The sequence below is a fragment of the Ornithorhynchus anatinus genome, chromosome X1 (genome assembly GCF_004115215.2).
Source record: "Ornithorhynchus anatinus isolate Pmale09 chromosome X1, mOrnAna1.pri.v4, whole genome shotgun sequence".
Taxonomy (NCBI): Eukaryota; Metazoa; Chordata; class Mammalia; order Monotremata; family Ornithorhynchidae; genus Ornithorhynchus; species Ornithorhynchus anatinus.
Genome location: NC_041749.1, coordinates 59,209,840 through 59,236,362, shown reverse-complemented (window position 1 = coordinate 59,236,362; position 26,523 = coordinate 59,209,840). Strand labels below are relative to the sequence as shown.

Sequence of the window (26,523 nt, the reverse complement as noted above, 5' to 3'; positions counted from 1 at the left end):
AGTTCACCACACCACTATCCTCACCATCTCACGAGTCTGTAATCTTGGTATTTTTCTTCTCTGCTGCCCCAGTTTTTGGCCAGGATCTGCTAGCATGGGGCAAGAGATGGAGACGCCATCTTGGCTCCACCTCGGATCCCTTGCTGGCTCTAAGGGGTCAAGGGCCACAGCGTCCACAAACCTATGGGGGAAAAGCTAATGGCTTCATCCCTTTGGAGCAAACCCTATGCGAGCAATGACACCCATTGCAAGGCTCTGTCAATAGTGGCATGTGATGTTTTCAGTTTTCATTAAAAATCTTGCCTCGGACTGAAACCTATGGTAAGTTGCATTGAAGGCATGAATACTTAAAACATGTCAAGTGCTTTTTTCAGTGCTCTATGTAAAAATACCTAATAAAATTAAAGCACTCTGGTTTTAAACGAAAGTGATGAACTATATTCTCTCTGCGCTTTTAGTTGACCCTAAGACCTGCCATATGAGGCCGGACTATTGGTTTATCCATCTTCTTATTCTGTTACCCACAAAGGCACCAAAAGTCCCTTGCAGGTGCAGTATGTTTTGGGTGCTCTCTTTGATGTTCAAGGTGGAAGGTTAGCTTTTGAAATCCATTAATAAAAACACTATTACAATTAAGAACTGAGGGTGAAGTGTCAACAACCTACCCTTAGCTGTGCCCGGAGTTTGGGTATCTCCTTCACCTTTTCTTCAAGTTCATCATTTTGATTTGTTAATTTAACCAGCTCTTCTGCCATTATTGATCGAGTTTTTTCCAAATTCCCAATTTCCAACTGTGAAAAGAATAGTCATAGTGAGTGAATTAAGTTGTCAAATTAACTATATTTTGTAACTCAATTGGGCACAGTTAAACAATATTGCTACTTCAGAGAGTCATTATTCAAAACATACCTAAAGCTTAACTACAAATGAGTGATTTTAGCTTTTTCTAGTAGCATACTAGTTACAACCTGAAATTTTCTTCTGTCACATTAAAATAGAAAATTGTCTGTTCTTAGATTTGCAAGCTTAACATTTCCTAAAACACAGGAACATTTCACATAATATAAATCACCACTAGCTAAGAAAGTTGGATCTTAACTGTAAAAAATGGTAAGGGTACAGAGAAGCCACTGAAAATTAGAAAGAAGCACTGATTTCTTAATTTTCTGTGGCTTCTCTGTACCCTTACAGTGCTTCTTTCCCTAGGAGTTCACTAGTGCTTGCGATCTTCCAAGTTTATTTGAAAAAGTAGTTACAACCACCCCATCACACTTCAAACTCAGAAATCAAAGAGAATTCCTTAAAACAAAACAAAAAAAGAATGCCAGGAGACAGTGACTGGATTTAAGGAAGATTATTGATGTTTCCTGACTTTGTTTTGGAGGACAATAAATAAGGCATTTTGGAAGATGCACTAACTCTTTTGAACTCCTAGGAAACCATTTTGTGCACTGCAGCAATATATGTACAATGACTGGGAGACCTAAATGGCCTCCAGTGCAAAAGGGCCCAGATACTAGTTGGGAGGATTTGGCCTGGGGAGAAGAACAATTAGGAAAAGCTTCCTGAAGGAGGATGGCTTTCAGGAGGGCTTTGAAGATGGGAAGGGCTGAGGTCTGGTGGATTTGAAGGGGGAGGGAGTTCCATAGAGAAGGAAGGGGATGAGGGAGGAGTTGTAGGTGGGAGAGTCCAGAACGAGGCACAGTGAGTAGATGTGCTTGGGAGGAATGGAAGGTGTGAGGTGGGATGCAGTAGAAGAGAATGGGAGCAGTCAGCTGATGGAGTGCTTTAAAGCCAACAGTCAGGCATTTATCTTTGAGGTGGAGAGGGATGGGTAACAGCTGAAAGGATTTTGAAGATAGGAGACAGGTGCAGAACATTTTAGAAAGATGCTTTGCAGAGCAAAGTAAAATATAGATTGGGAAAGGCTGCAGGCAAGGAGACCAGTGAGGAGGCTGATTCAGTAGTCAAGTTGGGCTATGAAGAGCACCCAAACAAGACTGGTGGTCATTTGGAGAGGAGAGGGCAAACCTGGGAAGTGTGGAAGAAAAATCAACAGGATTTAGCCACAGACAATGTGTGAGTTGAAAAAGAGAACGAAGCGTTGAAGATAATGCCAGTTTCAGCCTCTGGAAACAGGGAAGATGGTAGCTTTTTATGGTATTTGTTAAACACTTATAAGTCAAGCACTGTTCTAGGCACTGGAGTAGATACAAGTTAATCAGATTGGACACAGTCCCTCTCCCACGCGGGGCTCACAACCTAAGTGGAAAGGACAGCAGGTATTGAATCCCCATTTTACAGTTGAGGAAATGGAGGCACAGAAAAGATAAGTGACTTGCCCAAGAACACAGAGCAGGCAAGTGGCAGAGACGGGATTAGAACCCAGGTCCTCTGACTCCCAGGGCCCATGCTCCCTCCGGTAAGCCATGCTGCTTGGCATTGGCAGCTGTGGTGAAAAAGGCAGAGGAGAGGATTTGGGAGGGAAGATGAAGAGCTCCTTTTTTAGCATAGTGAACTCAAAGTAAAGTGGAACATTCATGTGGAGATGACACAGAGGCAGGAGGAAATATGAGATTGCAGATGGGGAGAGAGGTCAGTGCTAGCGAGATAGATTTGGATGTCATCCACGTCGTGGCAGTAACTGAAGTCATGGGAAAGAGTTAAGACACCTCCCAAAGTGCCTAATTTACTATCAAGGAGCATCTTACTATCTTATGCATCTTATCAAGGAGAACCAGTCTAGATAAGGTGCACATTTAATCTTTTTCATACCTGTAGGTGAATGATCTCTCCTTCCTTTAGTTTTAACTGAGACTGCAGATTTTCAATAATACTCGATCCTGCTCCCATCCGTATAGCATCATAGAGATTGCTTCCATTTGCAGACATACACATCGGTCCTAATGAATGATCATGGACTTCATCCTATATTTAAGAAGCAAAGCATAAACACACGCACCAGGGATATAATACACACACATGCACACAAGAAAAATGAAAAAGCTGGCTGTTTGCCAGTCCCTAAGTCTTCTGAAGGGGAGAGGAGCGAGTATTAGGGAGCTGAAGATAGGAATAGCTGCCTAAAACTGCACTTAGTAGGCTTCCTTTTCCCCAACCACAACCCTTGGCTCCAGTTTATGCCAGAGAAAGCAGAATCTTCCAGGTTAGCCAAGGCCCAAAACTGAGAGCAAAAGCTGGGGGTCCCAGGGCAGTGACTGTCTGGGCTCACCTCCACAGCCCCTATCCTAACATTTGTTCAGTGGAGCAAGAGAAGCCTTGTCTCGTTCTAGTGGGCAGACTGCATCAATGAGCACCAGATTACTTGGCATCTACTATCAAGTCCTGGCACGACTCTGAGACGAGGTGTATTTCAGAGCGTGCCTAAGACTGAACCTCAGGAACATGTCGAAGCACATTTTCCACAGCCTCCACAACTACACAACTACCCTGCCGTTCACAGATACCTGACTACCAGCTGCACTTCTGTTAACATAAGCTTATCCACCAGACAGAATTTCACAACTGCAGCAGTGAGTGGCAATGAGATTCAAGTCCTGTACACATTTAATCACTACTGCAACGTTACCAAGCAGAAAGCATAATTACCTAATGCTGAAACACCAAAAAAAATTTTTTTCAACTTAACTGACCTACTGTCAATTCAGTCAGTCCTGACAATAATGAGTGGAGGAGGAGAAAGAAGTGGCTAGTAAATGATTGGGATAAAACAAATTCATTTGTCTCTTTGGTACCTTCTGCTTCCTTTTCTTGATTCACAGAAATGTATATTTAAGAAATGAAACATTACCTGAGACAGAACTGATGCCTGTAACCCTGACATATCAACTCCACTTATGGAACTGGAGCGTGACAATGTGGGTGTACTGGAAACAGATTCCATTGTTGAAAAAGGAAATGGCTTACGTTCCTTTAAAGTAAGGAAGAGTACAGCTTAGATAGGATTGGACAAACAATAAGGGCAAGAAGGATGGCTTTAGTAGGAGAAATCAAAGGCAATTATCCTGATTTTTAGAGACAATCAATCAATCAATGCAGAGTACTGCACTTGGGAGAGAGCACTACAGCAGAGTTGGTAAACACGTTCCCTGCCTGCAATGAGCTTACAGCCTGGAGAGGGAGGCAGACATTAATATAAACTACAGATATGAACGTAAGGGCTGCGGGGCTGAGCGTGGGGTGAATATCAAGTGCCTTAAGGTTACGAATCCAAGCGTACAGACAACACAGAAAGGAGAGGGAAATGGGGAAAAGAGGGCTTCGTTGGGGAAGAACTTTAAGAGGAAATATGACCTTAATAAGGTTTTCAAGGTTGGGAGAGTGGTGGTCTGGTATATATGGAGGGGGAGGGAGTTCCAGGCCAGAGGGAAGACATGGGAAAGGGGTCAGAGGCGAGTTAGATGACACTGAGGTACAGTGAGTAGGTTGGCACTAGAGGAGTCAAGTGGGCAGGCTGGGTCATAGTAGGAAATCAGGGTGGTAAGAGGCGTGGGCAAGATGATTGAGTGCTTTGAAGACAATGGAAAGGCGCTTCTGTTTGATAGGGAGGTTGATGGGCAACCACTGGAGGTTCTTGAGGAGTGGGAAGACATGGACTGAACTTTTTTTAGGAAAATGTCAGAGCAAAGTATGGATGCAGTGGGGCGAAACAGGAAGGTGGGAGGTCAGCGAGATAATGACCTTGCTTTGCTCTTCTAATGCCAACCTATTCACTGTACCCGGATCTTGTCTATCTCACTGCTAATCCCTTGCACACATCCTCCCTACAGCCTTGGAACTCCCCCCCCCGTCATAATCGAGAGACGATTTGGATTTGCACCCTTCATTCACCCCGACAGCACTTACGTACACATCTGTAATTGATTTAAAGTCTGTCTCCCCCTGGGTCTACCAACTCTGTTATATTATACTCTCCCACGGACTCTCAGGAAAATGTTTAAGCTCAACAGAAAGTAGCATTTCAATTGGCTTTTACGAAATTCAACCACGAACCAATGGTATTATATAGATATCCACTTTCTGGACAGTTTTGAAATCCAAAACCTTCCAGCCTCTTCACATCACACATTTAAATCAGACAATTCCAAATGTTTCTACGCCTACCCGGCTGCTTCAATTAATTTGCTAAAATCACCAAAAAGCGGGAAAGCATTGGCTCCTAGTGGAAAGAACATGGATCTGGGAGTCAGGGGACCTGTGCCCCATGCTCGCTCTGCCATTCGCCTACTGTTCCTGACCTTGGGCAAATCAAAATTTCTCTCTGCCTCAGTTATCTCAACTATAAAATGGGGATTAAATCCTCCCCTCTCCAATTTAGACTGTGAACCCCAGGTGAGTCAGGGGTTATGTTCCCAGTGCTAAGTATAGTGCCTGGTACATAGGAATAATTGTGGTATTAGGAGTTAAGTGCTTACTATGTGCCAGGGGTAGACACAAGCTAATCAGGTTGGACACAGTCCATGTTCCACATGGGGCTCACAGTCTTAATCCCCATTTTACAGATGAGGCAACTGAAGCACAGAGATGTTAAGTGATTTGCCTGAGGTCACACAGCAGGAAAGTGGTGGAGCTGGGATTAGAACTCAGGTCCACCTGGCTCCTAGGCCCATGTTCTATCCACTAAATCATGCTGCTCCTCTATTCAGAGGAGTAGCACATCTTTTTGCTTATTTAGGGATTTTTTTTAAAGTGGTCCTATAGCTTAAACTGCTGCCTGGCGATCTCCAGAATAGTATGAATTCACCATATTCCAGGGCCAGGTTCCAAGGTCACTATGGGCTAGACAGCATAGCATAATGGAGGGAGCACATGATTGGGAGTCAAGAGACTAGGGTTCTAATTCCTGCTTGCTGTGTGACCTTAGATGGGTCATTTACCTGCTGTTATTATTATTAAAGCAGTACTTCTGATCTCACATCAGAATCATATGGAGGGGGGAAGTCACTATACCTGCTACAAAGGAGTAAAGGAAAGTGGGAAAAATTCAATACCTTTTCTTTTACCATTTCTTGGGCAAAAAATGCTTTCTTTCTTTCTTGTTCAACTTTCATTTTTTCCATTTCTAGCTGACTATTTAAGAGCACCTAAAGAGGGAAAACAAAATACAAGATCAGTAATTTACCACCGGCTAGGCCTTTTAGAATAAAACAATCTGATAAAGTCAAGGGCAGGCCTTATATTATTATTAATACATTTCAGAGGCAGGGAGGACAATTCTGTGGAAGCTTCCCATATGTTTCACCATCCTGTCCCACTTTCATCACATATCAGTCCATCTTTTCAGAGTTCAGCTGACTGGAGCTATAGCACTAAGTGAAATACCTTTTCTTTCCTTGTCTCTTCAAGGGCATTGAAGTATTCATCTTTCAAATTTTCTAGTTCCACCTGGCACCTATTAAGCCAAAATAAAGAAAAACATGTCTGTAATGGAGCCACAACAAAACTAAACCGAGTTGAGAAATTCATTCACTATGTTTTGTTACTCAATCTAGGCTTCATTTAATAGTAATTATAAATGTATATTCCACTGAACACTGGAGTTATAGCAGAGATCATTTTTTTTCCATGAAATCAACAAATCCTATTTTTTCAAGCTATAATTTTTTTTAAAGAAAAAAGCATTGGACAGGGCTTCAGACTTTAGATAATTCACTAGAGAGAACTACGCACTAGTGCAGAGGCGGTATTTTAGCTCTATAAACATAGATCTAAATTATATACGAGGTAGGTGAAGGTTCTATAGAATCGATGACTGAACTGAAAATAGTTCCAAAATCTCTACTACACAGCCATGCTCAGGTCAGTGCATTTTACAACCTTTTAAAACAAATACATATTAATCTTTCAGGATGTTAATGAGAAAAATGAAAGCACTTCTAATTTACAAAGCCTACATAATTTTTTTACCGCATTATATGAGAGATTACATATTGTGTAGGAAATTGTGAAACCAATGATGAAATTAACCGATTTTTAACTAAAAAAAGATTTGGCTCAATAAACAGCAATATTGAAAGAATACAGCTCACCTATTATTTTCATCTTTGAGCTTCTGGAATTTATTTTTCTCTGCTTCCAGCTGAGCCTGAAATCTACTATTTTCTTGCCTCAAGAGAGAATTCTGAGACTCGGTGGAAGACACTTGGATTTTATTTGAAAGCAGTTCTTCTACAGCAGCGCGTTCTCTCTCAACTGCTGCTGCTAACAGGGTTTGGGATTCACCTGTTACCAAGGAAAATTTGCACAAACAATCTTAGATCATTACCTGATTTAAACTTCATCTGTAATTGCAGAATAACACCAGACACCTCTAAGTGGGCACCTCCATCTGGTTGCATATTTTGTGTCACCACTCAAAATGGGTTTAATTTCTTGCCAAAACAATAAATTCTCACTAATAGATACAATCCAGATTTCATGATAATCGGACCCTGTTTTTCCTACCTTTGCCCCCTTCTACTGCTGCCTCGGGACAACTTTTGATCTAAACAGGGAAGTTTGGGATCCAAACTGGCTAACAAAGCTTCAGTTAAAGCTGCAAACGGCAAGAGATCGGCAGACAGCAGGAATTCAGCAAAGGAGAAGGAAGAGGGTCAGGGGAAAGTGGGCAGAGGAAACCTGGTTTTCCAGTGACTCTAGGCAGAATAAAAGAGATGCAGAGACACACAATTGGTGAAGTTTTAGTATATTCATCAGTATTTTTACTATATTCATCAGTATGACTCTACCAAGCCACAAGGAAATACAGCCTGGCTTAGTGGAAAGAGCACAGGACTGGGAGGGGAAACCTGAGTTCAAATCCTAGCTTTGCCACTTACCTGCTGTTTAACCTTAGGCAAGTCTCTTAACATTTCTGTGTCTCAATTTCCTCATTTGTAAAATGTAAATTAAATTCTTGTTCTCCCTCCTTCCCACCTTAGACTGGAGCCATAGGGGTTGTACATGATCTGATTTTCTTGTATCTACCCCACTGTTTGGCACATTGTAAGCACTTAAAACCACAATTATACTATCATTAAGAAAATAATCACAATTATATTTACAGAACTCAGCACATAATAGGCACTACTTACTACAGTCATCATTGATGGGGATTAAAGCTCTTATTAAAGGGTTGGGGGGAGGGGGGTTTATCCTTTAAAGAGTATTTTCCTGAGCTGTACACACACCACTCAAGCCATGCAAGTATTCCCACTTTGTCAACCTAAATGAATCTTGCTTGGTCAGCTCCAAGCTGGGGATAATCCAACAAGGGAACTCCAAGGTTAGGCAGAGAGGTGGCAAAGGAGGGGGAAAAAAACCAAAAAAACAGACGAGCCTGTGGCAGACCTGGAGGTGCAGGCCTATGGCAAATAACCCTGAGGGACAGCTGGTCACCTACCAGGCCACCACCTCGGCCCTATCTCCCACAGAAGCACAATCAAGACTGGCAGCATCCGCAGAATGGTCCCACTTTTGGCAGCGGTGGCCACGCTGGCCGTGGCACCAAGGATCCCGGCACCAAGCAAACCACCTGTCTGGTGTCCCATCAGCAGCTGCAGCAGTATTGAGTGACTACTGTGTGCACAGCACTGTACTTGGCGCTAGAGGAACATACAATAGTAAAAGACACAATCCCTGCCTTCAAGGTGCTTACAATCTAATCAGGGAGACAGTTGACAAATGTATCACTATATGACTGGCAAAAGTGAGAGTAGGTAGAAATGACTAAATATTTCAATTCACAAATATAGACAATGAGGGCTGGGTTGGCTGATGAAATGGCACAGAAGAAACCAAAGGGCTTTTTGGGAAGGCAGGGATGTAGTTTGGGGATGCTGAAGGCGGGGAGCAGATTACAAGGGAGTGACTTCAGTGGGCAATGGGCTGGAGGTGGGAGAATCATGAGGGAAGGGCAATTAAGAGGGCTGGCTTGGGAGGAGCAAAAATTCTGCTCTAGCATAGTGGGAAAACAGCAAATAAGTGAGCGATAGCCAACCAATGGTGAGAGGTTCTTGTTTTATATAAGCGGCGATGGGTAAGGGGTACTCTAAAGAACACTTTAAAAAGATTATATATGCAGTTGTCCACAGGATAGACTGAAGAGGAAAGGCTAGAAGCCAGGAAACTAGTAAGGAAGCTGTTACAGCATGGAGCTGGGAACCAGAGGACCTACATTCTAATACTGGCTCCACCACTTGCCTGCTATGGAACCTTGGGCAAGTTACTTCTCTGTGCCTCATTTTCCTCATTTGAAAAATTTGAAAAACCTCATTTCCTCATTTGAAAAACCTGTTCATCCTCTCCCTTTGGCAGTGAGCCCCAAGTGGGACAGGGACTGTGTCCACCCTAATTATCTTGGTATCTTAGTATAGTGCTTGGCACGGTATCTTAGTATAGTGCTTGGCACATAGTAAGCATTTAACAAATACCATAATTATTACAGTAGTCTAGCTAAGAGGGAATAAGGGCGTGCCCTGAGGCGGGGGGAGAGGAGAGTATGCTATAGTAAAAGGACAGATCGTCAAAAGAATCAGCATGACCTAAGCACTTCTCATAAGCACTTCTTACTATGCAGGTCATTTTGCTAGCATTATTCTATATCGCAATATGATTCCATGCTAATACTGCATTCCTGCTTTTAATAGGCATGTCAATAATTTTTTTTTTTTTAGGGAGGATTTTGCTAATGTAGAATTCCTTTATGAGCCGAATCTGCAAGTGGTAAACTGCACTACGTGGGTCCATCCAATGCTTTCTGGGAAAGGCCCAGGCAGACATGGGAAACATTTCTGGGGCCATGTCTCATTACTTTTATCCCAGAGCCCTTTCTGAAAATTCTGGATCAGTACAGGTTGACCACAGGCTGTGACCGCAAAGGACTGTGACCTTACAAATCATAGGCGGTGTCTATAAAATCCAATGACTTTCATGACTATGTGGTCTTGACGTTTTTTCAACAATAAGAGTACAGTTTACCCCACACTAAAACTTTTATTCAGTCACTCCATGGCATTTTATTGAGAACTTAGTGTGCAGAGCACTGCATTAAGCACTTGGGAGAGTATAGTGTAACAGAGTTGGTAGACACGTTCCCTGCCCACAACAAGCTTAAACTTCCAAGACTCCAATAAAGAAGCAAGTGGAAGAAAGCCTTTGAACCTCAGTGCTTCAAAAATGAATATTCCATACTGATTAGGATCTGGAAACAAAAAACCACCACCCCTCCCCCCGGCCCCTGCCTCCAATCTTTTTTGCAAGTACAGTGCTAGACATAAAGCACTCAACATATATCAGTAAACGAGAAAAAACTTGAAGTTCGTAATTATCCACTGTCTTTGGGCTAGAATACAACTGTTACGTTCTGAAATGCAAAAAGAGCCAAAGAAAGTATTGCCACTTGTGCTAGATTTCCTTAACTAAAAAGGGAAGAGATAGAGCCCTGAATGAAATTGAGTTAGCCCCGAGGTATCAAGCCAGTATAGCAGGCTGAACCAATAACCAGCGCTATTTATTGAGCGCTTACGGTGCGCAGAGCACTGTACTAACCACTTAGGAGAGTGCGATAACACCATATTAACAGACACATTCCCTCCCCACATCTTCCTCCAAGTGAGATGCGGCTCTCTGTAGACTGTTGTATTTTAAGGCCCAGCTCGAGCCTTCCGATTCTTAGGAGTCTGCTCAGGTCGGGTCACGGGCCGGACTTGCTGGACTGAAGTTTTCGGATCATGTAGGTACGTTTACACAGGTTGAAACCAGGAGCCCAGCCAGACCTGGCCCACAGGCTATGTCGGAGTCTTGGAAGCTCACCACGACCTGGGTCCAGGATCATTTGCAGATGGCACTCCTATACACATGCATGGTTTTCAACCGTGAGTGGCTGTTCCAGCTAGCCCACTGAAATCAATGTCCATGTGCAAAAAGGTAATAGTGCTCTCCGCTACAGCCACCCCACTTCCTCTGACCTGAAACCACAGTATGATTGGTGGGGAGGGACTGGGCAGGGGAGAGGGCAGCAGAACAGGTGACAACTGAACCCACTTGGCCAAAATCAGGTTCACCTTTGTACCAGCTCAACCTGGCCATTTGACCAAAATCAGGTTCAGCTCTGTGGTAGCTCAACCTACCCAGAAAGACTTGGGACTCTTGGGTGGAGCAAAGAACCCTCATCGGGCTCTACCACAAAGGGCACTAGGAAGTGGGCGCAGAAAATAGAGACGTGACGTGCCATTCATACAGCTTCGGGAGCCCATCACAAAAGCATATGGGACAAAACAATCTGACAGCCAAAAATCCAAGTCTGCACAGGCAGAATCAAACAATTTCACACACTTTCCCTAATTCGACCCCTTCCAGTATTTCATGATTTCTGTTAAGAAACATCAGATTTCAGGATTTTGGGGGGGGGGGAGGGTGGAAATGTTGAAATGTTGAGGGGGAGGGAGAGGAGACAGAAACAAGCAATGGTTGTGCATGTCATTTTTCATCAGCACAATAAACCTATGTTTTTATATACACATCATTTTTGCATATGGAAATAAAATACTGACATCCTCATTTGCCAGTCACACTGGCTGAATCATGTCATGTTTCAAATATACTTGCCTGGGTCTCCATTCACACGTGCTATTTGTTACTACTGTTGTACCCTAGTCCCCTTCTCCCTATTAGTTTCACCAAGTAGTTTACCAAGTCTGTCAGAAAGATTCTTCTCTAACTTCTCCCATGATGCTGTTTGTGTTCCCAGAGTTGCTTGCAGATTCTCTATTTGCCGAAGTAATGGTCTCGTGGCAGATGTAACACTTTGGCCCAGTTCCTGGTTTCGGTTCTCCGCTTCCTGGAGTCTCTGAATTATGAAATTTTATTCAATTACTATGGATGTCAATCACTATCAACCAATGGTATTTACTGAGCACTCTGTGTGTGCAGAGCTCTGTGCTAACCCAGAATCTCTCTAAGACTAATAAGGGACTGTGAGGAATGAAAGTACTGATTGGGCGTCCACTTGGTGCAGTGTATTGTACTGGCACTTGGGAAGCACACAGTAAAGAAGCAGCACGCCTCCTGCCCACAAGGAGTTTATACTCTAACATGGGAGGCAAACAAAAATACTACTACTCGGTGGAAAAAAAAAATCTAAGTTTTAACCTCCTTTCCCTCTCCCTCCCCACCTAAGGTAAAAATAACCAAAGGCAGGGAATAAAAAGGGCATTAATCCTGGATAATTTGCCCCAGAAAAGCAAGGCTTGCCTTCCCTAAGAGAAAAAAAAAATCAATCTTTTTTAGGCTTCCTTTCTATTTTACCACTTCCTATCACTGTATGCTTAGGGAAATACATAAAGAAATACAACACTCCATCCTTTATTTCCTAAGAGCCTATGTTCCAAATTTTTATTTTCATAGGCAGAGTTTAAATATGATGGTGTACATTTATTTTTCCAGTTACCACTACGGCACCTGTTGCAGTTCACTGATCTCATGGCGTAAATAATCTTCTTTTCTCGCAGCTGCTTGCTCTGTACGCTGCAATGCCAACCTTAGATCTCCCACCTTAAATCAGAATAGATCAAAATCATGTCCAAAATCAATTTTTCCATCGTGCTCCTGCTTAGCCACATATTCTGTGTGAAATTCACACCAACAATCTTATTAAAAAATGAATTCACATCCAGTTTACTGAGAAATGATCACATTCAGATGAAGGATTGTAACTATTCAATAGTCTAGCACTGGCAATTTCAAGGATCTTTCTGATACATGCCTTTTAAAATGTGTAATTATACTCAGCAATAATGTACAACAGCAAAGGAATTTCAGAAAATACTTAAATATTTGGAAAAACTAAGCGCTCTAACTCAAAAGTAAGACTTTCATTCATCCTTCGATACGCACTTGAATTGCTAATGTTTCCTGTTGTTGACGGGCTTCTTCTTGAGCTTTTTCTAATGCTACATAGAGCTCTTCTTTGGCTTTCATCTCACGACTAATAGCAGCTTCCTGTGCCTCACTATCCTTTGTAGCATTGGCTTTGTGGAGATCTGCAAGTTCTCTGCAAAAAAAACAAAACAAGATCTACCCATTAAGAGAATGGAGTCTTGTTATTATATAGGTCATTAGAGAACATCGAGTGGCCCTTTGTTGACTTGGAAGCAACACACGTCATTACGGACATTACATACTCCACGTAACATGACAAAATGTCATTATAAGATACATGAAAAGGTTCTTTGCAGAAATCCACAGTGCCTCAAACATGTCACAGAGAGACTATACCTACCGCCTTGCCACACACACAAAAACTCTCTCTCTGCTTTCTCTTCTCAGGTCTCTGTAGTAAACACAGGCATGGAAGCAGGAGCCAAGATGCAGGGAGGCTGGCCATTCAAAATAAAGAGACCATGCATAAAAGGACCCAATGCTGCATCTCCCCCCGCCACTCCCCTGCTCTTTTATATATGGCATTTGTGTGGTGCTTACTGTGCGTCAACACTGTTCTAAGCACCAGAGTATGTACAGGTCAATTAGGTGGGATACAGTCCCTGTCCTGCACGGGGCTCACAGCCTAAGTAGGAGGGAGAACAGGTAATGAATCTCCATTTTACAACAGAGGAAACTGAAGCCCAGAGAAGTCCAGTGACTTGCCCAAGGTCACACAGCAAGTAGTTGGCAGAGCAGGGATTAGAACCCAGGTCCTCTAACTCCAAGGCCCGCGATCTTTCCACTAGGCCACTCCATTTCTTCCTATTAGACCCAAGAGACAGACCAACTGTAAACCAGACCTTAACATGATCCCAAAGACCTGCAATAGCCATATGACACAAGCACATTATAAAAATGGGCAATTATAAAGACTATTAAAATAAAATTAATGTCTTTCAGGGCAGAGGCTTTGCATCTTTAACTCGAGCATGTCACATTGTAAATATTAAAAAAAAAATATTCCACAACAAAGTACAACACTTGATATGTCTCCATTCTTTCCCTTACTTGTATGCACTATCGAGTGCTGCCTGAACACTTCGGTTCTTTTCTTCAAGCTCATCCATATTTGCTTGGAGTCTGCCAAGATCCTTCTCTTGCTGTTCTACCACGGAGTTCAATTTTTTAATGTTCTCTCTATGCTGTTTCTCAACCTCCTCTTTGCCATCGAGAACCTATGTTGTAGGTGGAAAAAAAAAAGACTGGTTTCTAAGTGGTCTTAATCGTAAGTGCACATGTATGGCAGGGATCATGTCTATCAACTCTGTTGTACTGTGCTCGCCCAAGCACTTAACACAGTGCTCTACATGCAGTAAGTGCTCAATAAATACCATCGATTGACTGATGCATGCCCATCAACATACAAACTGATGTATTGTGGGATCTGACATTCAAACAGTTAGTACAAAGAACCATGCAATGCACTAATTTGGAGCCAATAAAATCTCCTGGATAAATCCTTAAGATTTGTCTTCATTGCAATGAAACATAAGACTATCAGATGAGGTTTTACATCCGCAACCTCTCTCGCATGACACTGAAAGACACTATTCCATGCAAAGAACCACGTTTATGGGAGACAGATATGAAGTGAAAACCGATAGAAGTTAATTACAAATATTCCCAACCTGTTTTAAATGTTGCAATTCCTCTTCTAGCTCCCTCTTCTTCTTGCTTTGCTTTGCATTGATATTTTCATTTTCTTTTTCTTTAGCTCTTAATTTTTTAATGATGTTTGAATTGTGTAGCTGTTGCTTTGAAAGCTTTTCCCCTAATAAGTAAAAAACATCGAGGGATAATTACCATACAATTAGAGAGAATGTAATTGTAATCTAATTCTTCCAGTGCCTGTTTACTCCCTAACTCTATCAGAACAAAAGAGAGCCTTTTGTTGTACTGCTTTATACACTGAACAAACTCAAGCAAGCAACACACTAATCAGTCCTAGCCTACTAGTCGGAAGGTAACTCGGAAAATTGGGCTACCTAGAAAGATAATGAATAATATACTTTTTTTTTTTTAAAGTAGAACACAGATTGTGAGTTCCTTGAGACAGAGAACAGGTATCTTGTTTCCGTTGAACTCCTCTGAGAGCTTAGTTGAGTGCTTTGCATACATCGGGTGAGCAATCCCACAAATTGATTGATTGGAACAAGAGATCAGGAATTATGGGTTTTATTTATATTTCCAGCTCTGCCTCTAATTTGAGTATTTAGCTATCCTCTTTGGGTCAGATTTTCCAAAAGCTCTTTGCTAGCATTCTAAATGGCTACTGCAATCTTTATTACATTAAATTATTTTATCAGGGATTATAATTACTATTTAATTATTGGTCATAAGGATCAGGTCATTTTGTCATGGAGAAAATAATGCCTATTTACTTGGAAGATCAAAATGTGAATAGTTTCATCCACTGTTTAGACTGTATCTGCTATTTTATCTTTGGCACATGACATAGAGGCTCGGAAATTAGATAGAAAACGAATTCCAGAATAACTTTCACTAGTAGTAGTAATAATAATGGTGATATTTGTTAAGTGCTTACTATGTATCAAATATTGTACTAAGTGCTGGGGTATATACAAGATAATCAGATTAGACACAGTCTTGGTTCCACATGGGGCTCACAGTCTAAGGGGGAGGGAGAAAAGGTATTTAAATCTCATTTTAGAGACGAGGAAACTGAGGAATATAGAAGCTAAGTGACTTGCCCAAGGTCCCCCACAGTAGTTAATTTTTTTGTGGTATTTGTAAGGCACTTTGTCAGACACTGCCCCAAGCAGGGGGTAGATACAAGTTGGACATTGTCCCTGTCCCGCAAGGGGCTCACAGTCTAAGGAGGAGGGAGAAATGGTATTAAATCCCCATTTTACAGTTGAGGGAACTGAGGCATAGAGAAATTAAATGCTGCCCAAGGTCACACAGCAAGCAATTGGCAGAGTCGGGATAAGAACCCAGGTCCCCTGACTCTTAGGTCCATGCTCTTTCCACTAGGCAATGCTGCTGCTTCCCTCTTTCACTATCTGAAATCATTTAAAAACCTTGAATTTTCAAAAAATAAATTATTTGAATATAATTAAAGAAGTGTCCTAAAATAAATATGCTGACATTTTCTCATTCATTCATTCAATAGCATTACAGAACATCTACTGGGTGCCAAGGATTGCAAAGTGCTAGAAAAAAAAATGCAGATATGAAAATGAGAAAGTCTCAGGTCCCCAAAGGGCTCACAATAATAACTGTAATATTTAAGTGCTTACTATGTGCCAAGCACTGTATTAAGCCCTAGGGTGGACACAAGCATAACGGGTTGGACACAGTCCCTGTCCGACATGGGGCATCTAGGAATAAGGGGGAGATGGGTGGCAACCGACATGTAAGGAAAAATAAAAATAAATAAAAATAGCATATAAAAATACAAGGACAATAATAAAAATATAAACAGAGCAGCAGAACATTATGGCTAAAGAAGCAGTTTCAGGTTTTTCACTGCAAAGAGTCCAACAGTCACAAGAGCCGCAAGTCACAAGAGCGGCAATGGTCACACAAGCCATAGTCACAAGAGCCACAACAGTCACAAGAGTCTGTTTATTGCTATACTGGACTCCCAAGCACTTAGCATAGTGCTTTGCACACAGTAAGCGTTCCATAAATACGACTGAATGAATGATAGAAATAGCCATAACAGTCACAGTAGCCACCGCCATCTGAACGTTCTAAAAGTTGAGATGGTGCATGCTGCTCCTTTAGTGATCACCCTGTCATTTCAAAGTTAGAGACAGTGGGGACAGAGGGAAGCAGCAGCAGCCGGGCCTCACACGTTATTGACACGTCTTCACCCTCTACCTAATAGTTCAGGTTTACAACTAGGGATTGGCTTGTGCCTCTCACATTTGGGGACCGCCTGTCTCCTCAGGCCAACCCCCTTTTCTAATATTATACCGGCCCCCTACGACTGAAAAGCAGAGTCCCTTCCCTTCCCCAATCCTCCACCTATCACGTTCGCTTTCCAAGTTGTCTTTCTCCTTAGTCCACTCCCACATTTGGAGAAAGTAGTAGAGAGCCGGGTGGTAGCAAAGACCTTTTTCTTTTGGTGTAAGGCTGTAGCATCAATTGAACACTTTACTGGACTCACCTTCCTCCATTAATCCTTGTATTTGCTCATCTTTCTCCTTCAAAAGTTCTGCTGTTTCATTACAATTTAATCTCATTGCTAGTTCTTCTTTAATGGTTTTCACTTCCTAAAAGTAAAATAATTCAGCATCACTCGTGTACTTCAAAGGATTATTTTTCTTCAATTTTCTGCCTACATCAAGTTTTTCCAAAGCAAAATTAGGTAGCAAAAATTTCAAATCCCCGAGGTTCTCTAAATTTCTTTAAAGTTGCCTTTAAAAAAAAAGTCATATCTAGGACTTAATCCCAGGAAAATTGATTTATACGTCACCCCAAATTACCTCCTCAAGAAATAGTTTCTAAGCCTTTGTAAGCTTTAAATCAAGGGTACTCAAAGGGGTGAGGGGAGTCGGGCGAACGCGGCCAATGGCGTTTTGGGCAGGACAGTCATTTACCTGTCCCTCAGAGCCGATAGAGCTCCACACTTGGCTCCCTCCCCCACCACCATCACCACTGCTGTGGTTTCTCTGACCCCTGCTGGGCTCCAGGGCTGGACAAGAGTTTCTCCTCATTCTCAGAGCCCTCAGACTCTTCTTGCCCGCCTCAACCCCCAGTTCACCTGGAGACAAGTGGGGAAGAGACATAGAGGGCTCCAGAACTGGAGAAACCAGAGGGGATGCAGTTCCCACTCTGTTTTCCGACCCAGAGTTAGGGTTAGGGGCCCCGCTTGCCGCCACACAAGCAATAATGGCTGTGGTTCAGCTGGCCTGAGCTGGGCTGGAGCCACTGCCCAGGAGCCACTTAGGCGGTAGCAGTAGCAGAGGATGGTGGCCCTGGGTCAAGAAGTGGCAAAACCGACTATGCTGCCCATGGGTTTCATGGCCCCAACCCTGCCCCGACCTTGTCTGAAAGATCCTCCAAACTGCCTGACCGGACCTGGAGTGAAGTAAGCAGACAGCTACTCCTCGTGGACCAAAAGGTCTTGGAAAAAGAACAGCTCTGGCCTGGCCCTGGAACTTAGTGAGAACAAGAGGAAGCAGTGTAGCCTAGTGGAATGAGCATGGGCCTGGGAGTCAGAGGACCTGAATTCTGACCCTGGGCTCTGCCAAATGCTTGCTGTGTGACCTTGGGCAAGTCACTTCACTTCTCTGGGCCTCAGATGCCACATCCAGAAAATGGGAAGCAAGTCCTCCTCCCTCCAACCTAGCCACCTAGGGGGACAGGGACTGTGTCTAACATGATAAACTTGTAGTGATTCCACCACTTAGAAGAATGCTTGACACACAATTCGTGCTTAACAGATGCCATAAAAAAAGGACAGAGAAACAGCAACAGAGCCGAGGCCAAATCAGGGAGAGGAAGAACTTTTACCATACTCTCCCCCTCTATCCTCCTCCTCTCTCCTATGTATTCTCCCACTCATCCCCTTCTCCCCCAACAAGTCCTCTCGAAAAGCCACCTTCTAACACCCCAACCCCTTGATGCTCACTTCTGATACTTCACCCCCCAGTTCAAAATAAAAAGTTAGCTCCCACGGCAGAAATGGTATAATGCAACTTCCAAAAAAATGCTATACCTGGATGTCTGTTACACAAATTCTGAACATGAACATTAATTCATATCTTTGTTAAACTTACATCCAACTACTTTTGCAAATGCATGTTGTTCTTATTCTCTATCACATCTCTTATTTTCATAACCATATTTTTTGCACTTATCTTTCTCATTCAAATGAAGATTGCATGCATGGTCAGCCAAGCAAAAAAAGATTTAGCTCTCCCATGCCAAAAATGATTAAAATAAAATTTCAAGAGAAGTAGTTCATTTTGTGAGTACCTACCAATGGATTCTTAGATGGTAAAAAAAAATAAAATATAATTTATTTCATTGAAAAATGTGTACTTTTCAATTTTGGTCACTTCACAATCACTTAGAAGCTCCTTTAGTCCTTAGAATTAAGAAAAAAGCATAAAATGGGCATTCAAAAAAATACAATAGGAATACAAATCGTGTATTCCTGGAATGTCAGTTAGACATTTGGGGAAGCACACTAATTTCTTCTGGAGTGAGGAGGCGGCTGAATGGAAAAAAAAGAGCAAAGGACCAGGAGATGAGAGATGCTCATGCCACGTTCCTGGACCCACTGCAAATTTTCTGCACTTCAATTTCTCCCCTTGTTCAATGGAGATAAGAATAATCAGTTCCTCTCTTTTACGAGAATGAATGAGATTGAAATATATGAATGATGATTCAATTTTCTAGAAGGAATACAGTAGGTAAGTCCAAGATAATAATACTATCTGGGAATTATGTTGGGTCGGTCTTTCAACACTATTTACTTAATGGTATCATTATTATTAAGGCAATTATTTAGTGCTCTGGAGCAATCTTTACTCATATCTATATCTAACGACATGAGAGCCTGAAGAGGTGCTTAACTTACATCTGACTTACTGATCTGGCAGAGGCTGACCTAATGTGGTCAATATTAGAGAGGTATTTTTAAAACATGCAAAGCCCAAGATTGAGGAAGAAAGGTAAGTATTTGATATTCATCCTTTCAGATCAGGTTTCCTCCATTTTCTAAACAAAATAGTGACTATTTCCCCCAAATCTTAAAAGGCACAATAAAACATTAGTTACCTTTTTGGCTGCATCTCTCTCTTTGCAGGCTACTTGAACCTTCTTTTCGGCTTCTGCAATTCGCTGAGTAAACTCGTCTTTCAATGAAGAAATACTACTGCTTTCTTCTTTCACTCTAAACATTTCACTAAATTAAAAATATTACTTGGGAATGATGCCATTGCTTTACAATTTAAAAACTGAACATGGCTATCTGAATCCTGAAACAATAAGACCACACTAAGAATGACCACCTATTTAGAGTACAAGACGAAGAAAAATTTGGGCAAATTTTAGAAGCCTTTAAGTAGAAAGTGATAGGATCGATGATACTCAGTTTGGAAAAAAAGTTATAATTTATGTGACCGCTCCCTCCGTCCCCCTACCCCCTTGTACCCACCTCACAGTACATAGAGTACTCACTCAAATGACCCTCATAACAAGAGAGAGGGACACAACACAGGCTGCCTCTCCCTTGACCTTGCTGGCAGTCTGTGTTCTGGGCTTGGGGGCGGGGGTGGGTTAACACTGAACCCCCAGATTTCCAGGGCATAGAACTGCATGAAGGGCAGCCTCTCTGGCCCAGAAGAGGAATCAGATTGCTGTCAGAGGCAGAAGAAGGGTAGCATTCACTCTATTTCCTCTTCTGCTTCCCTGATAAAACTGGGCATTCTGTTTTGGCTAGTAACCTGATGATGAGTCAAAAGTATGACATGTCTGCTTAATATGGCATTATTTCTCCAATCACTTTTTGAAATAAATTCCAATCCCAGAACTTTTCAACTGCTAATCTGCAGACCAATTATCTCTTTTTGTCACAGAATATCAAGTGTAAGATTTAAAAAAAATATATACTATGCAGCCCAGAACACTCATAATTCTTACATCATAAATGACAGCTATTATTCCTCAAAGTAATAAGTTATCGCTGTATTGAAGAACTAGAACCCACATCCATTCTCCACCAAGTCAAATTAAAAGTGATACCTAAGGTAGCAAAAATACAAATCTTTTTCAATAACCAAATCAATCAATGGTATTTATTGACCACTGTACTAATATTTATTGACCACTGTACTAAGCACTTGGGAGAGTACAATAGAACAGAATAAGCAGAAATATTCCCTGCCCATAACAAAAAGATAATCTCCACAGCTCAGATACCCTCGAGTTCTAACTAAATTTACGTAAGCATGGCAAACAGTTTTTAAAGAAAAGGATTTTCAAAAATAAAGGCAATGCTAAATGTTAGCAAATAATTTTTAAGCAGCTAATAAATTCAGTAACGTCTTTCAATGCTACATTGCAATTTGGATAAGTAAAATTCTCCAACCAAATCTCTGCCCAAATTTTATGGAAATAACATCAATAAGTGTTAATCACGAAGGGAGGATCTTAGCTGCATTCTATGTTAATTTTTGATCATGATCATATTATTAAAACATTATTCTTCAGTAAATCTTAAGAAACTGCCAATTATTTTCCTCATATTGGAGTACTTACTCTTTCAGGTTATCATAAGCCTCTTCCAGGAACGCCTTCTCTTTACTAACAGCTAATAACTGTGTTTCCCTTTTTTCCAATTTTTCATTCAAAACATCAATTGTCTAAAAAAAAAAAAAGAAAATGGGTGAAAAAAACCATTAACACAATAATGATTACACATTGTTTTCACATATTGCTAGATGATTGGAAAAGCAGCAAGGCCTAGTAGAAAGTGCATGGGCCTAGGAGTCAGAGGACCTGGGTTCTAATTCCACTCTACCACTTGTCTGCTGTGCGACCCTGGGCAATTCACTTTAACTTCTCTGTGCCTCAGCTCACTCATCTGCAAAGTGGGGATACAATGTCTGTTCTCCCTCCTGCTGAAGACTGTGAGCCTCATGTGGGACCTAATTATTGTGTATCTACCCCAGTGCTTGGTATATAGTAAGCACTTAATACCACAATTATTAATAACCTCTGATGGATTCCCTTCCATCAGCTTATAAGAAATCACACAAGCAGAAAATTTTACAACCTCCTGAATAAGCAAAACAAAGTAACCTCCGGAGGGAAGTCAAGAAGCTCTAGAACATTGTTGCTGAACTTCTTGGTTGCTCTGAACTATTACTGTGTAAAATGCACGACTGAAAGTTGGTTCTAACCTGAAACCCTTAACCTTATTTTCATTAGAGAGATCTTGGAGATCACTTCATCTTCTTAAATTAATAAAGTTCTGGAACAGTTAAGAAAATTCTTGAAAATGATCTAATTTGGGAAATTAGACAGTTAACCGGGCAGAGTTACAGTTATTATTGGAGCATCTAGGGCAAAGATATGATTCAATTGCTCAAATTACAGGATCAAATTCTCAAACTAGATTCATTCATTCATTCAATATATTCACGACATGTGTACGCATGCAGTTTTTTTATTGCATTTAAGGTAGTCTTTCAACTAAAAAAGATTCAACCTAGAAATTATTTAAAATGTGAACCATTTAAAATATAGTACACTAGTTACAATGTAAGTTTCAGGATTCAAATGCTTTTCTCTACCCATCCTCTATATATACCTTAGTCACGGTATAAATCCAATGAAGTGTGAAAATGGGTTGTGTTTTTGACTTTGAGGCAGGGTCCAGGTAGGACCCAGGTGTCTCCTTCCATCACTTGCAGCACCTTTCTCTAAGCTAGTGATGAAGAACCTGGGCGCCATATATGATCCAAGGGTGGGGCTCCAGAGAATCTTAGGCCGCTCCCCAATTTCAGAAAATAAGAACCATTCTTTAACCATGAGTATATCTAATCTGTGGTGAGACAGAAGGCAGTATAAACAGAGTTCACCCTACTTAATCACCTTTATAAGGCTGCCTGTAACCCTAGAATGAAGAATGAGTTCCCTGAGACCTTGGGGGTAGCACTGCGTAACATGGTCAACTTCTTAAAGAGGCCAAGTCCCTTTTTTGCTTCCTGGGCATTCTAGATATGCAAGAAGTTCAGCATTCTACCTAAATCTATATTTAGCTCTGGCAAAGCTCAGCATTCTGTTGGTATTAGTGGGATAACTACAAGCCCCACAATACACTGTCTTCCACTGAAAGACAATAAAACCCTGTAAACTGGTGCAGTTCCAAGATTCACTGGCGAGGCAACGTTTCTGAAAACCAGAAAATTCAATTGGATTAAGGACGACTGATGAATCTTAGCAAAGCACACATCGAGTCCCCTAGGTAAAAGTATTCATTCTAATGCCCCAAAGTTTCACAGCGATTGCCTAATTTTGGACCACAAGATACCACTAAGCAGTGGTGTGCTGTCAGGAAATGAGCCATTCAGCACTTGAACGACCAGCAATTTAAAAATGGGGCAATACCATAAAAAAAGTTTATTTTATTATATGTATTTTGCTTACTATCTTTGGTCTGAGGGTTGGGTAAGTATGCCATCTCAGTTCATGTAATGGTATACAAGTTCAGCGTGCCTTTCTGATGCTTCTCACACTACCGTGTTTTCTTCTGTGGCATCAAAGAAATGCCTTAGAAATAATACATAATTTTAGTATTTGTTAAGTGCTTACTCTGTGCCCAGTACTGTTCTAAGCACAAGATTATCAGTCTGGACACAGTCCCTGTCCTGCATGGGGCTCAGTCTAGATAGAAGGGAGTGGGATTTAATCCCCATTTTTACAGATGAGACAATTGAGGCCCAAAGACGTCAAGTGGCTTGCCCAAGATCACAGAGCTGACGTGTGGTGCAGCCGGCATTAGAACCCAGGTCCTCTGACTCCCAGGCCCATGCTCTTTCCACTAGGCCACGCTGCTTCTCTAATACAACTCGAGTTAGGTTCTGTTACTAGCATTTAGTACCTGGGCAGAAACTGTGTAGGTGAGCTGGGGCATACACAGGAAACCTGGTATCCCTGTAGCCTTTTGCAGTTCCCACAGGAAGGGAGAAGGGATGGAGGCCACAGGAAAGCAGGGGCTAGCCTGGAGAAGAGGCAGTGTGCAGGGGCTGTAGCTGCCTTCACCCCTGCCTCCGTGAACAGGCTTGGAACAGATGGTCACCCAGTCTGCAATTCACCCCTCTGCCTAGCTCATAGAAGCCTGCTGCCTTTGGGCAGTGAAGAGCCCAGCTGCACAGGAAAATCACAGTTTGGCTGGGGCAAGGGAAACAGGGCAGGGAGCAAGGCTTGATGCCCAAGGCTCGAGGGAGCCTGGTGCAATACAACCTCATGGAGCTGTTAAGAGGAGGAAAAAACGCAGCAGGGAAGATAATTGGGCAATTCTACTAGTATTCCATTTTCATTACCTACTAAAAGGGGGTCCAGTGAAGAAAACCACTGCGTTGACTATGTTTATGCTCCTGTTCTCACTGTGGAACACTGAAAAATCTACCAAACACCATGGCCATGAAATATTTATTAAACAATTTAATGAACTGCAGCTTTTAAGTCCAAGACTCAACACAACATTGAAAAGGCAAAATGTCTCAGTGGCACTGGTTGGGAGAGAGACTTCTGGCACACGGAAGAAGTGTAAGGATTTACTATCCCGGCTCTGCCACCCATCTGCTGTGTGACCTTGGGTGAGTCATTTCACTTCTCTGTGCCTCAGTAACCCCATCGGTAAAATGGGGATTTGAGACTGTGAGCCCCACATGGGACATGGACTGTGTCCAATCCGATCTGCTTGCATCCACCTCAGTGCTCAGTACAGTGCCTCGCACACAGTAAGTGCCTAATACCATAATTGTTATTATTAGAAGGAATGGACAAGAGACAGTCTTTTATAAAACAGAGTTGATGTGCTATTTACCTTGCAAAGGTCTTCCTTTTCAAAGAGAACTTCGGGCTGACTCTCATCATCTCGGCAGGGTACCGGGTCTTCCTCCACAACAGCAGAGTCTTCATTGATCGGTGGGGTGACAACCAAGACATCGGGCTGCTCACTGTTGACCGGAGTTGCACTTCGCCCACTTTCTTCCATTTCTGCTTCTTCAGGAGGAATAATCAATGTTTCGCTTACTTCTGCCTCAGATTTTCGGCCCATGGACTCGGCCGTCTCGGTCCTGGGTGTTGAAGAGCTGACCGGAATAGGCACTAAAGCATAGCCCTTCCCTGACATTTCATCATCCGAATTAATTTCGCTGACACTTCGACTGTCTAATGACTGCACACTAAATGAGTCTATTCTTTCAAAAGCATCGGAGGAACAGCAGCTCTCTGTGAGTTTCTGGAAATCATCCAAACGATTATATTCAGGACAGGCAGATGCGGACAAAAGCTGAAAGGACGTCTGCATCAGGTGAAGGCTTGATTTCGAATCGGCAGCTTCCTGTCTTGAACTTGCTGAGCTCTCGCTTATTACACTCTCATGATCCAAAACTTCGATATCACTGGTAGTGGAAGTACCTGAGGAGAAAGTGCTGATAGGAGGAGAAGGTGTATTGCTCTGTCTATCTTCGGGTTTTTGCTCCTTGCCTTCCACTCCTACGTTCTTTGACTCTGGCATCAGTGACTCTGTAGGACTTCCTAACCCTCTTTTTCCACTAGATTTCACACCAACAACTCCTTCTGGGACTTCTAGAGTTAGACTTGATACCTTGATATCAGCTCCTTCACTTATGTTTTCTTCAAGCACCATCTCAGTTTTAAGTCTTGGAATAGCCTCTTCTAGTTTCTTCAGGGGCACAGCAGATTTTTTTACCTCTCCTGATTCTTGGAGGGAAGAATCCTTCACTGCTGTGACTGTCGTTTCACATGTTTCTGGCTGAACGGAGTGTGGAGATTCATGTAAATTGCTTTTCACTTCTTCTTTAGGTCGTTGTGATTTGGTTGGTGGTTTGGAAACCACAGAACTCTGCTGGACATCCGCTGGAGAAAGAAAGGCACTGAAGAAGTTTTCAGATTCATCTAATAAAATCCTTCGAACAGGCTTTGTAATTGCTTTAGGAGATGCTACTGGCTGACTCTGAGGTTCTGGATTTGAATTTAACCCCCAGGCTGAAGTATCCCATCCTCTGCTTGTGGGGAAACTTTTTTCTTGTATGGAAAACAGAGAGAGAAAGTTAAATTGGATCAATCAGTTAGTGAGGTGAGAAAGATCATATCGTGAATGTTTATAAGCACAGTGGCAACCAATATATACTATCGATTGATTGAAATAGAGATCTAAGTTTTACTCCTTCAAAGTAGCATGCCAGGGCAGCCTAAGCCTAGAGATTCCTATCATAAATATTCACTGCTGTGGTTTAATGAAATTGGTCTGAATATTTAGAGCTGACCAAAGAAAGTGTGAGTAAAAAGGGTCTTGACATCCCTCTGCACTCCAACACATAAAATTGTGACTAACTACACTCAAAAGTTAGATTCAAGATGTAACAGCAGCAAATATATTTCCCCAGACTGAATAAAGCTAAGAATTATGGAAACAGTGATCACTTATGTGTGCTCATTTCATAGCTGATTTTCTCCAGAGACAGTAGAAGGTTATGCACCTGCTTATTTATCTCCCCAGTGGTAATAAAGAAAAAGTGGTAAACCTAAAGTTTAATCTGTTGAGACCCTTGATAATACAAAAAAGGAAACTAATTATGTGGCGAGGTCATGGAATAAAATTCCATCAGTATAGCTCTAAACATAGTAGGCACACAAATATTTGTTGTTGACAATCTGAAGTTTAGGGGTGGCGATAATGAAGTGAAACATTTCATATATTGAGATCCAGACTAAAAAAAAAGAAATTGTAATTATCTTGCTAGGTCATGGAGTAAAATTTCACTGTTATCTAGATAAACTTTCTTAATCTTTAAAAAAAAAATTCTG

General features: G+C 41.9%; 1 protein-coding gene across 3 annotated transcripts in view; it reads right to left on the bottom strand.

Annotated features, from left to right (window-relative positions):
* The window catches only part of TMF1 (TATA element modulatory factor 1), a 44,369-nt gene that overhangs the window by 4,937 nt on the left and 12,909 nt on the right, over nt 1-26,523 (bottom strand). Inside the window, exons 2-16 of one of the 3 annotated variants that reach the window (XM_001510284.6) lie at nt 24,515-25,740; nt 21,220-21,323; nt 19,738-19,864; nt 17,117-17,222; nt 14,610-14,752; nt 13,990-14,156; nt 12,895-13,051; nt 12,460-12,552; nt 11,692-11,848; nt 7,050-7,242; nt 6,343-6,412; nt 6,012-6,104; nt 3,812-3,931; nt 2,776-2,928; nt 666-791 (exon numbers count right to left, since the gene is read on the bottom strand). In XM_001510284.6, coding sequence (XP_001510334.1) covers nt 666-791; nt 2,776-2,928; nt 3,812-3,931; nt 6,012-6,104; nt 6,343-6,412; nt 7,050-7,242; nt 11,692-11,848; nt 12,460-12,552; nt 12,895-13,051; nt 13,990-14,156; nt 14,610-14,752; nt 17,117-17,222; nt 19,738-19,864; nt 21,220-21,323; nt 24,515-25,740 — 3,035 coding nt within the window. The remainder of the gene's footprint in view (nt 1-665; nt 792-2,775; nt 2,929-3,811; nt 3,932-6,011; nt 6,105-6,342; nt 6,413-7,049; nt 7,243-11,691; nt 11,849-12,459; nt 12,553-12,894; nt 13,052-13,989; nt 14,157-14,609; nt 14,753-17,116; nt 17,223-19,737; nt 19,865-21,219; nt 21,324-24,514; nt 25,741-26,523) is intronic. The other 2 variants (XM_007655461.4, XM_007655460.4) reach the window with 2 other exon arrangements.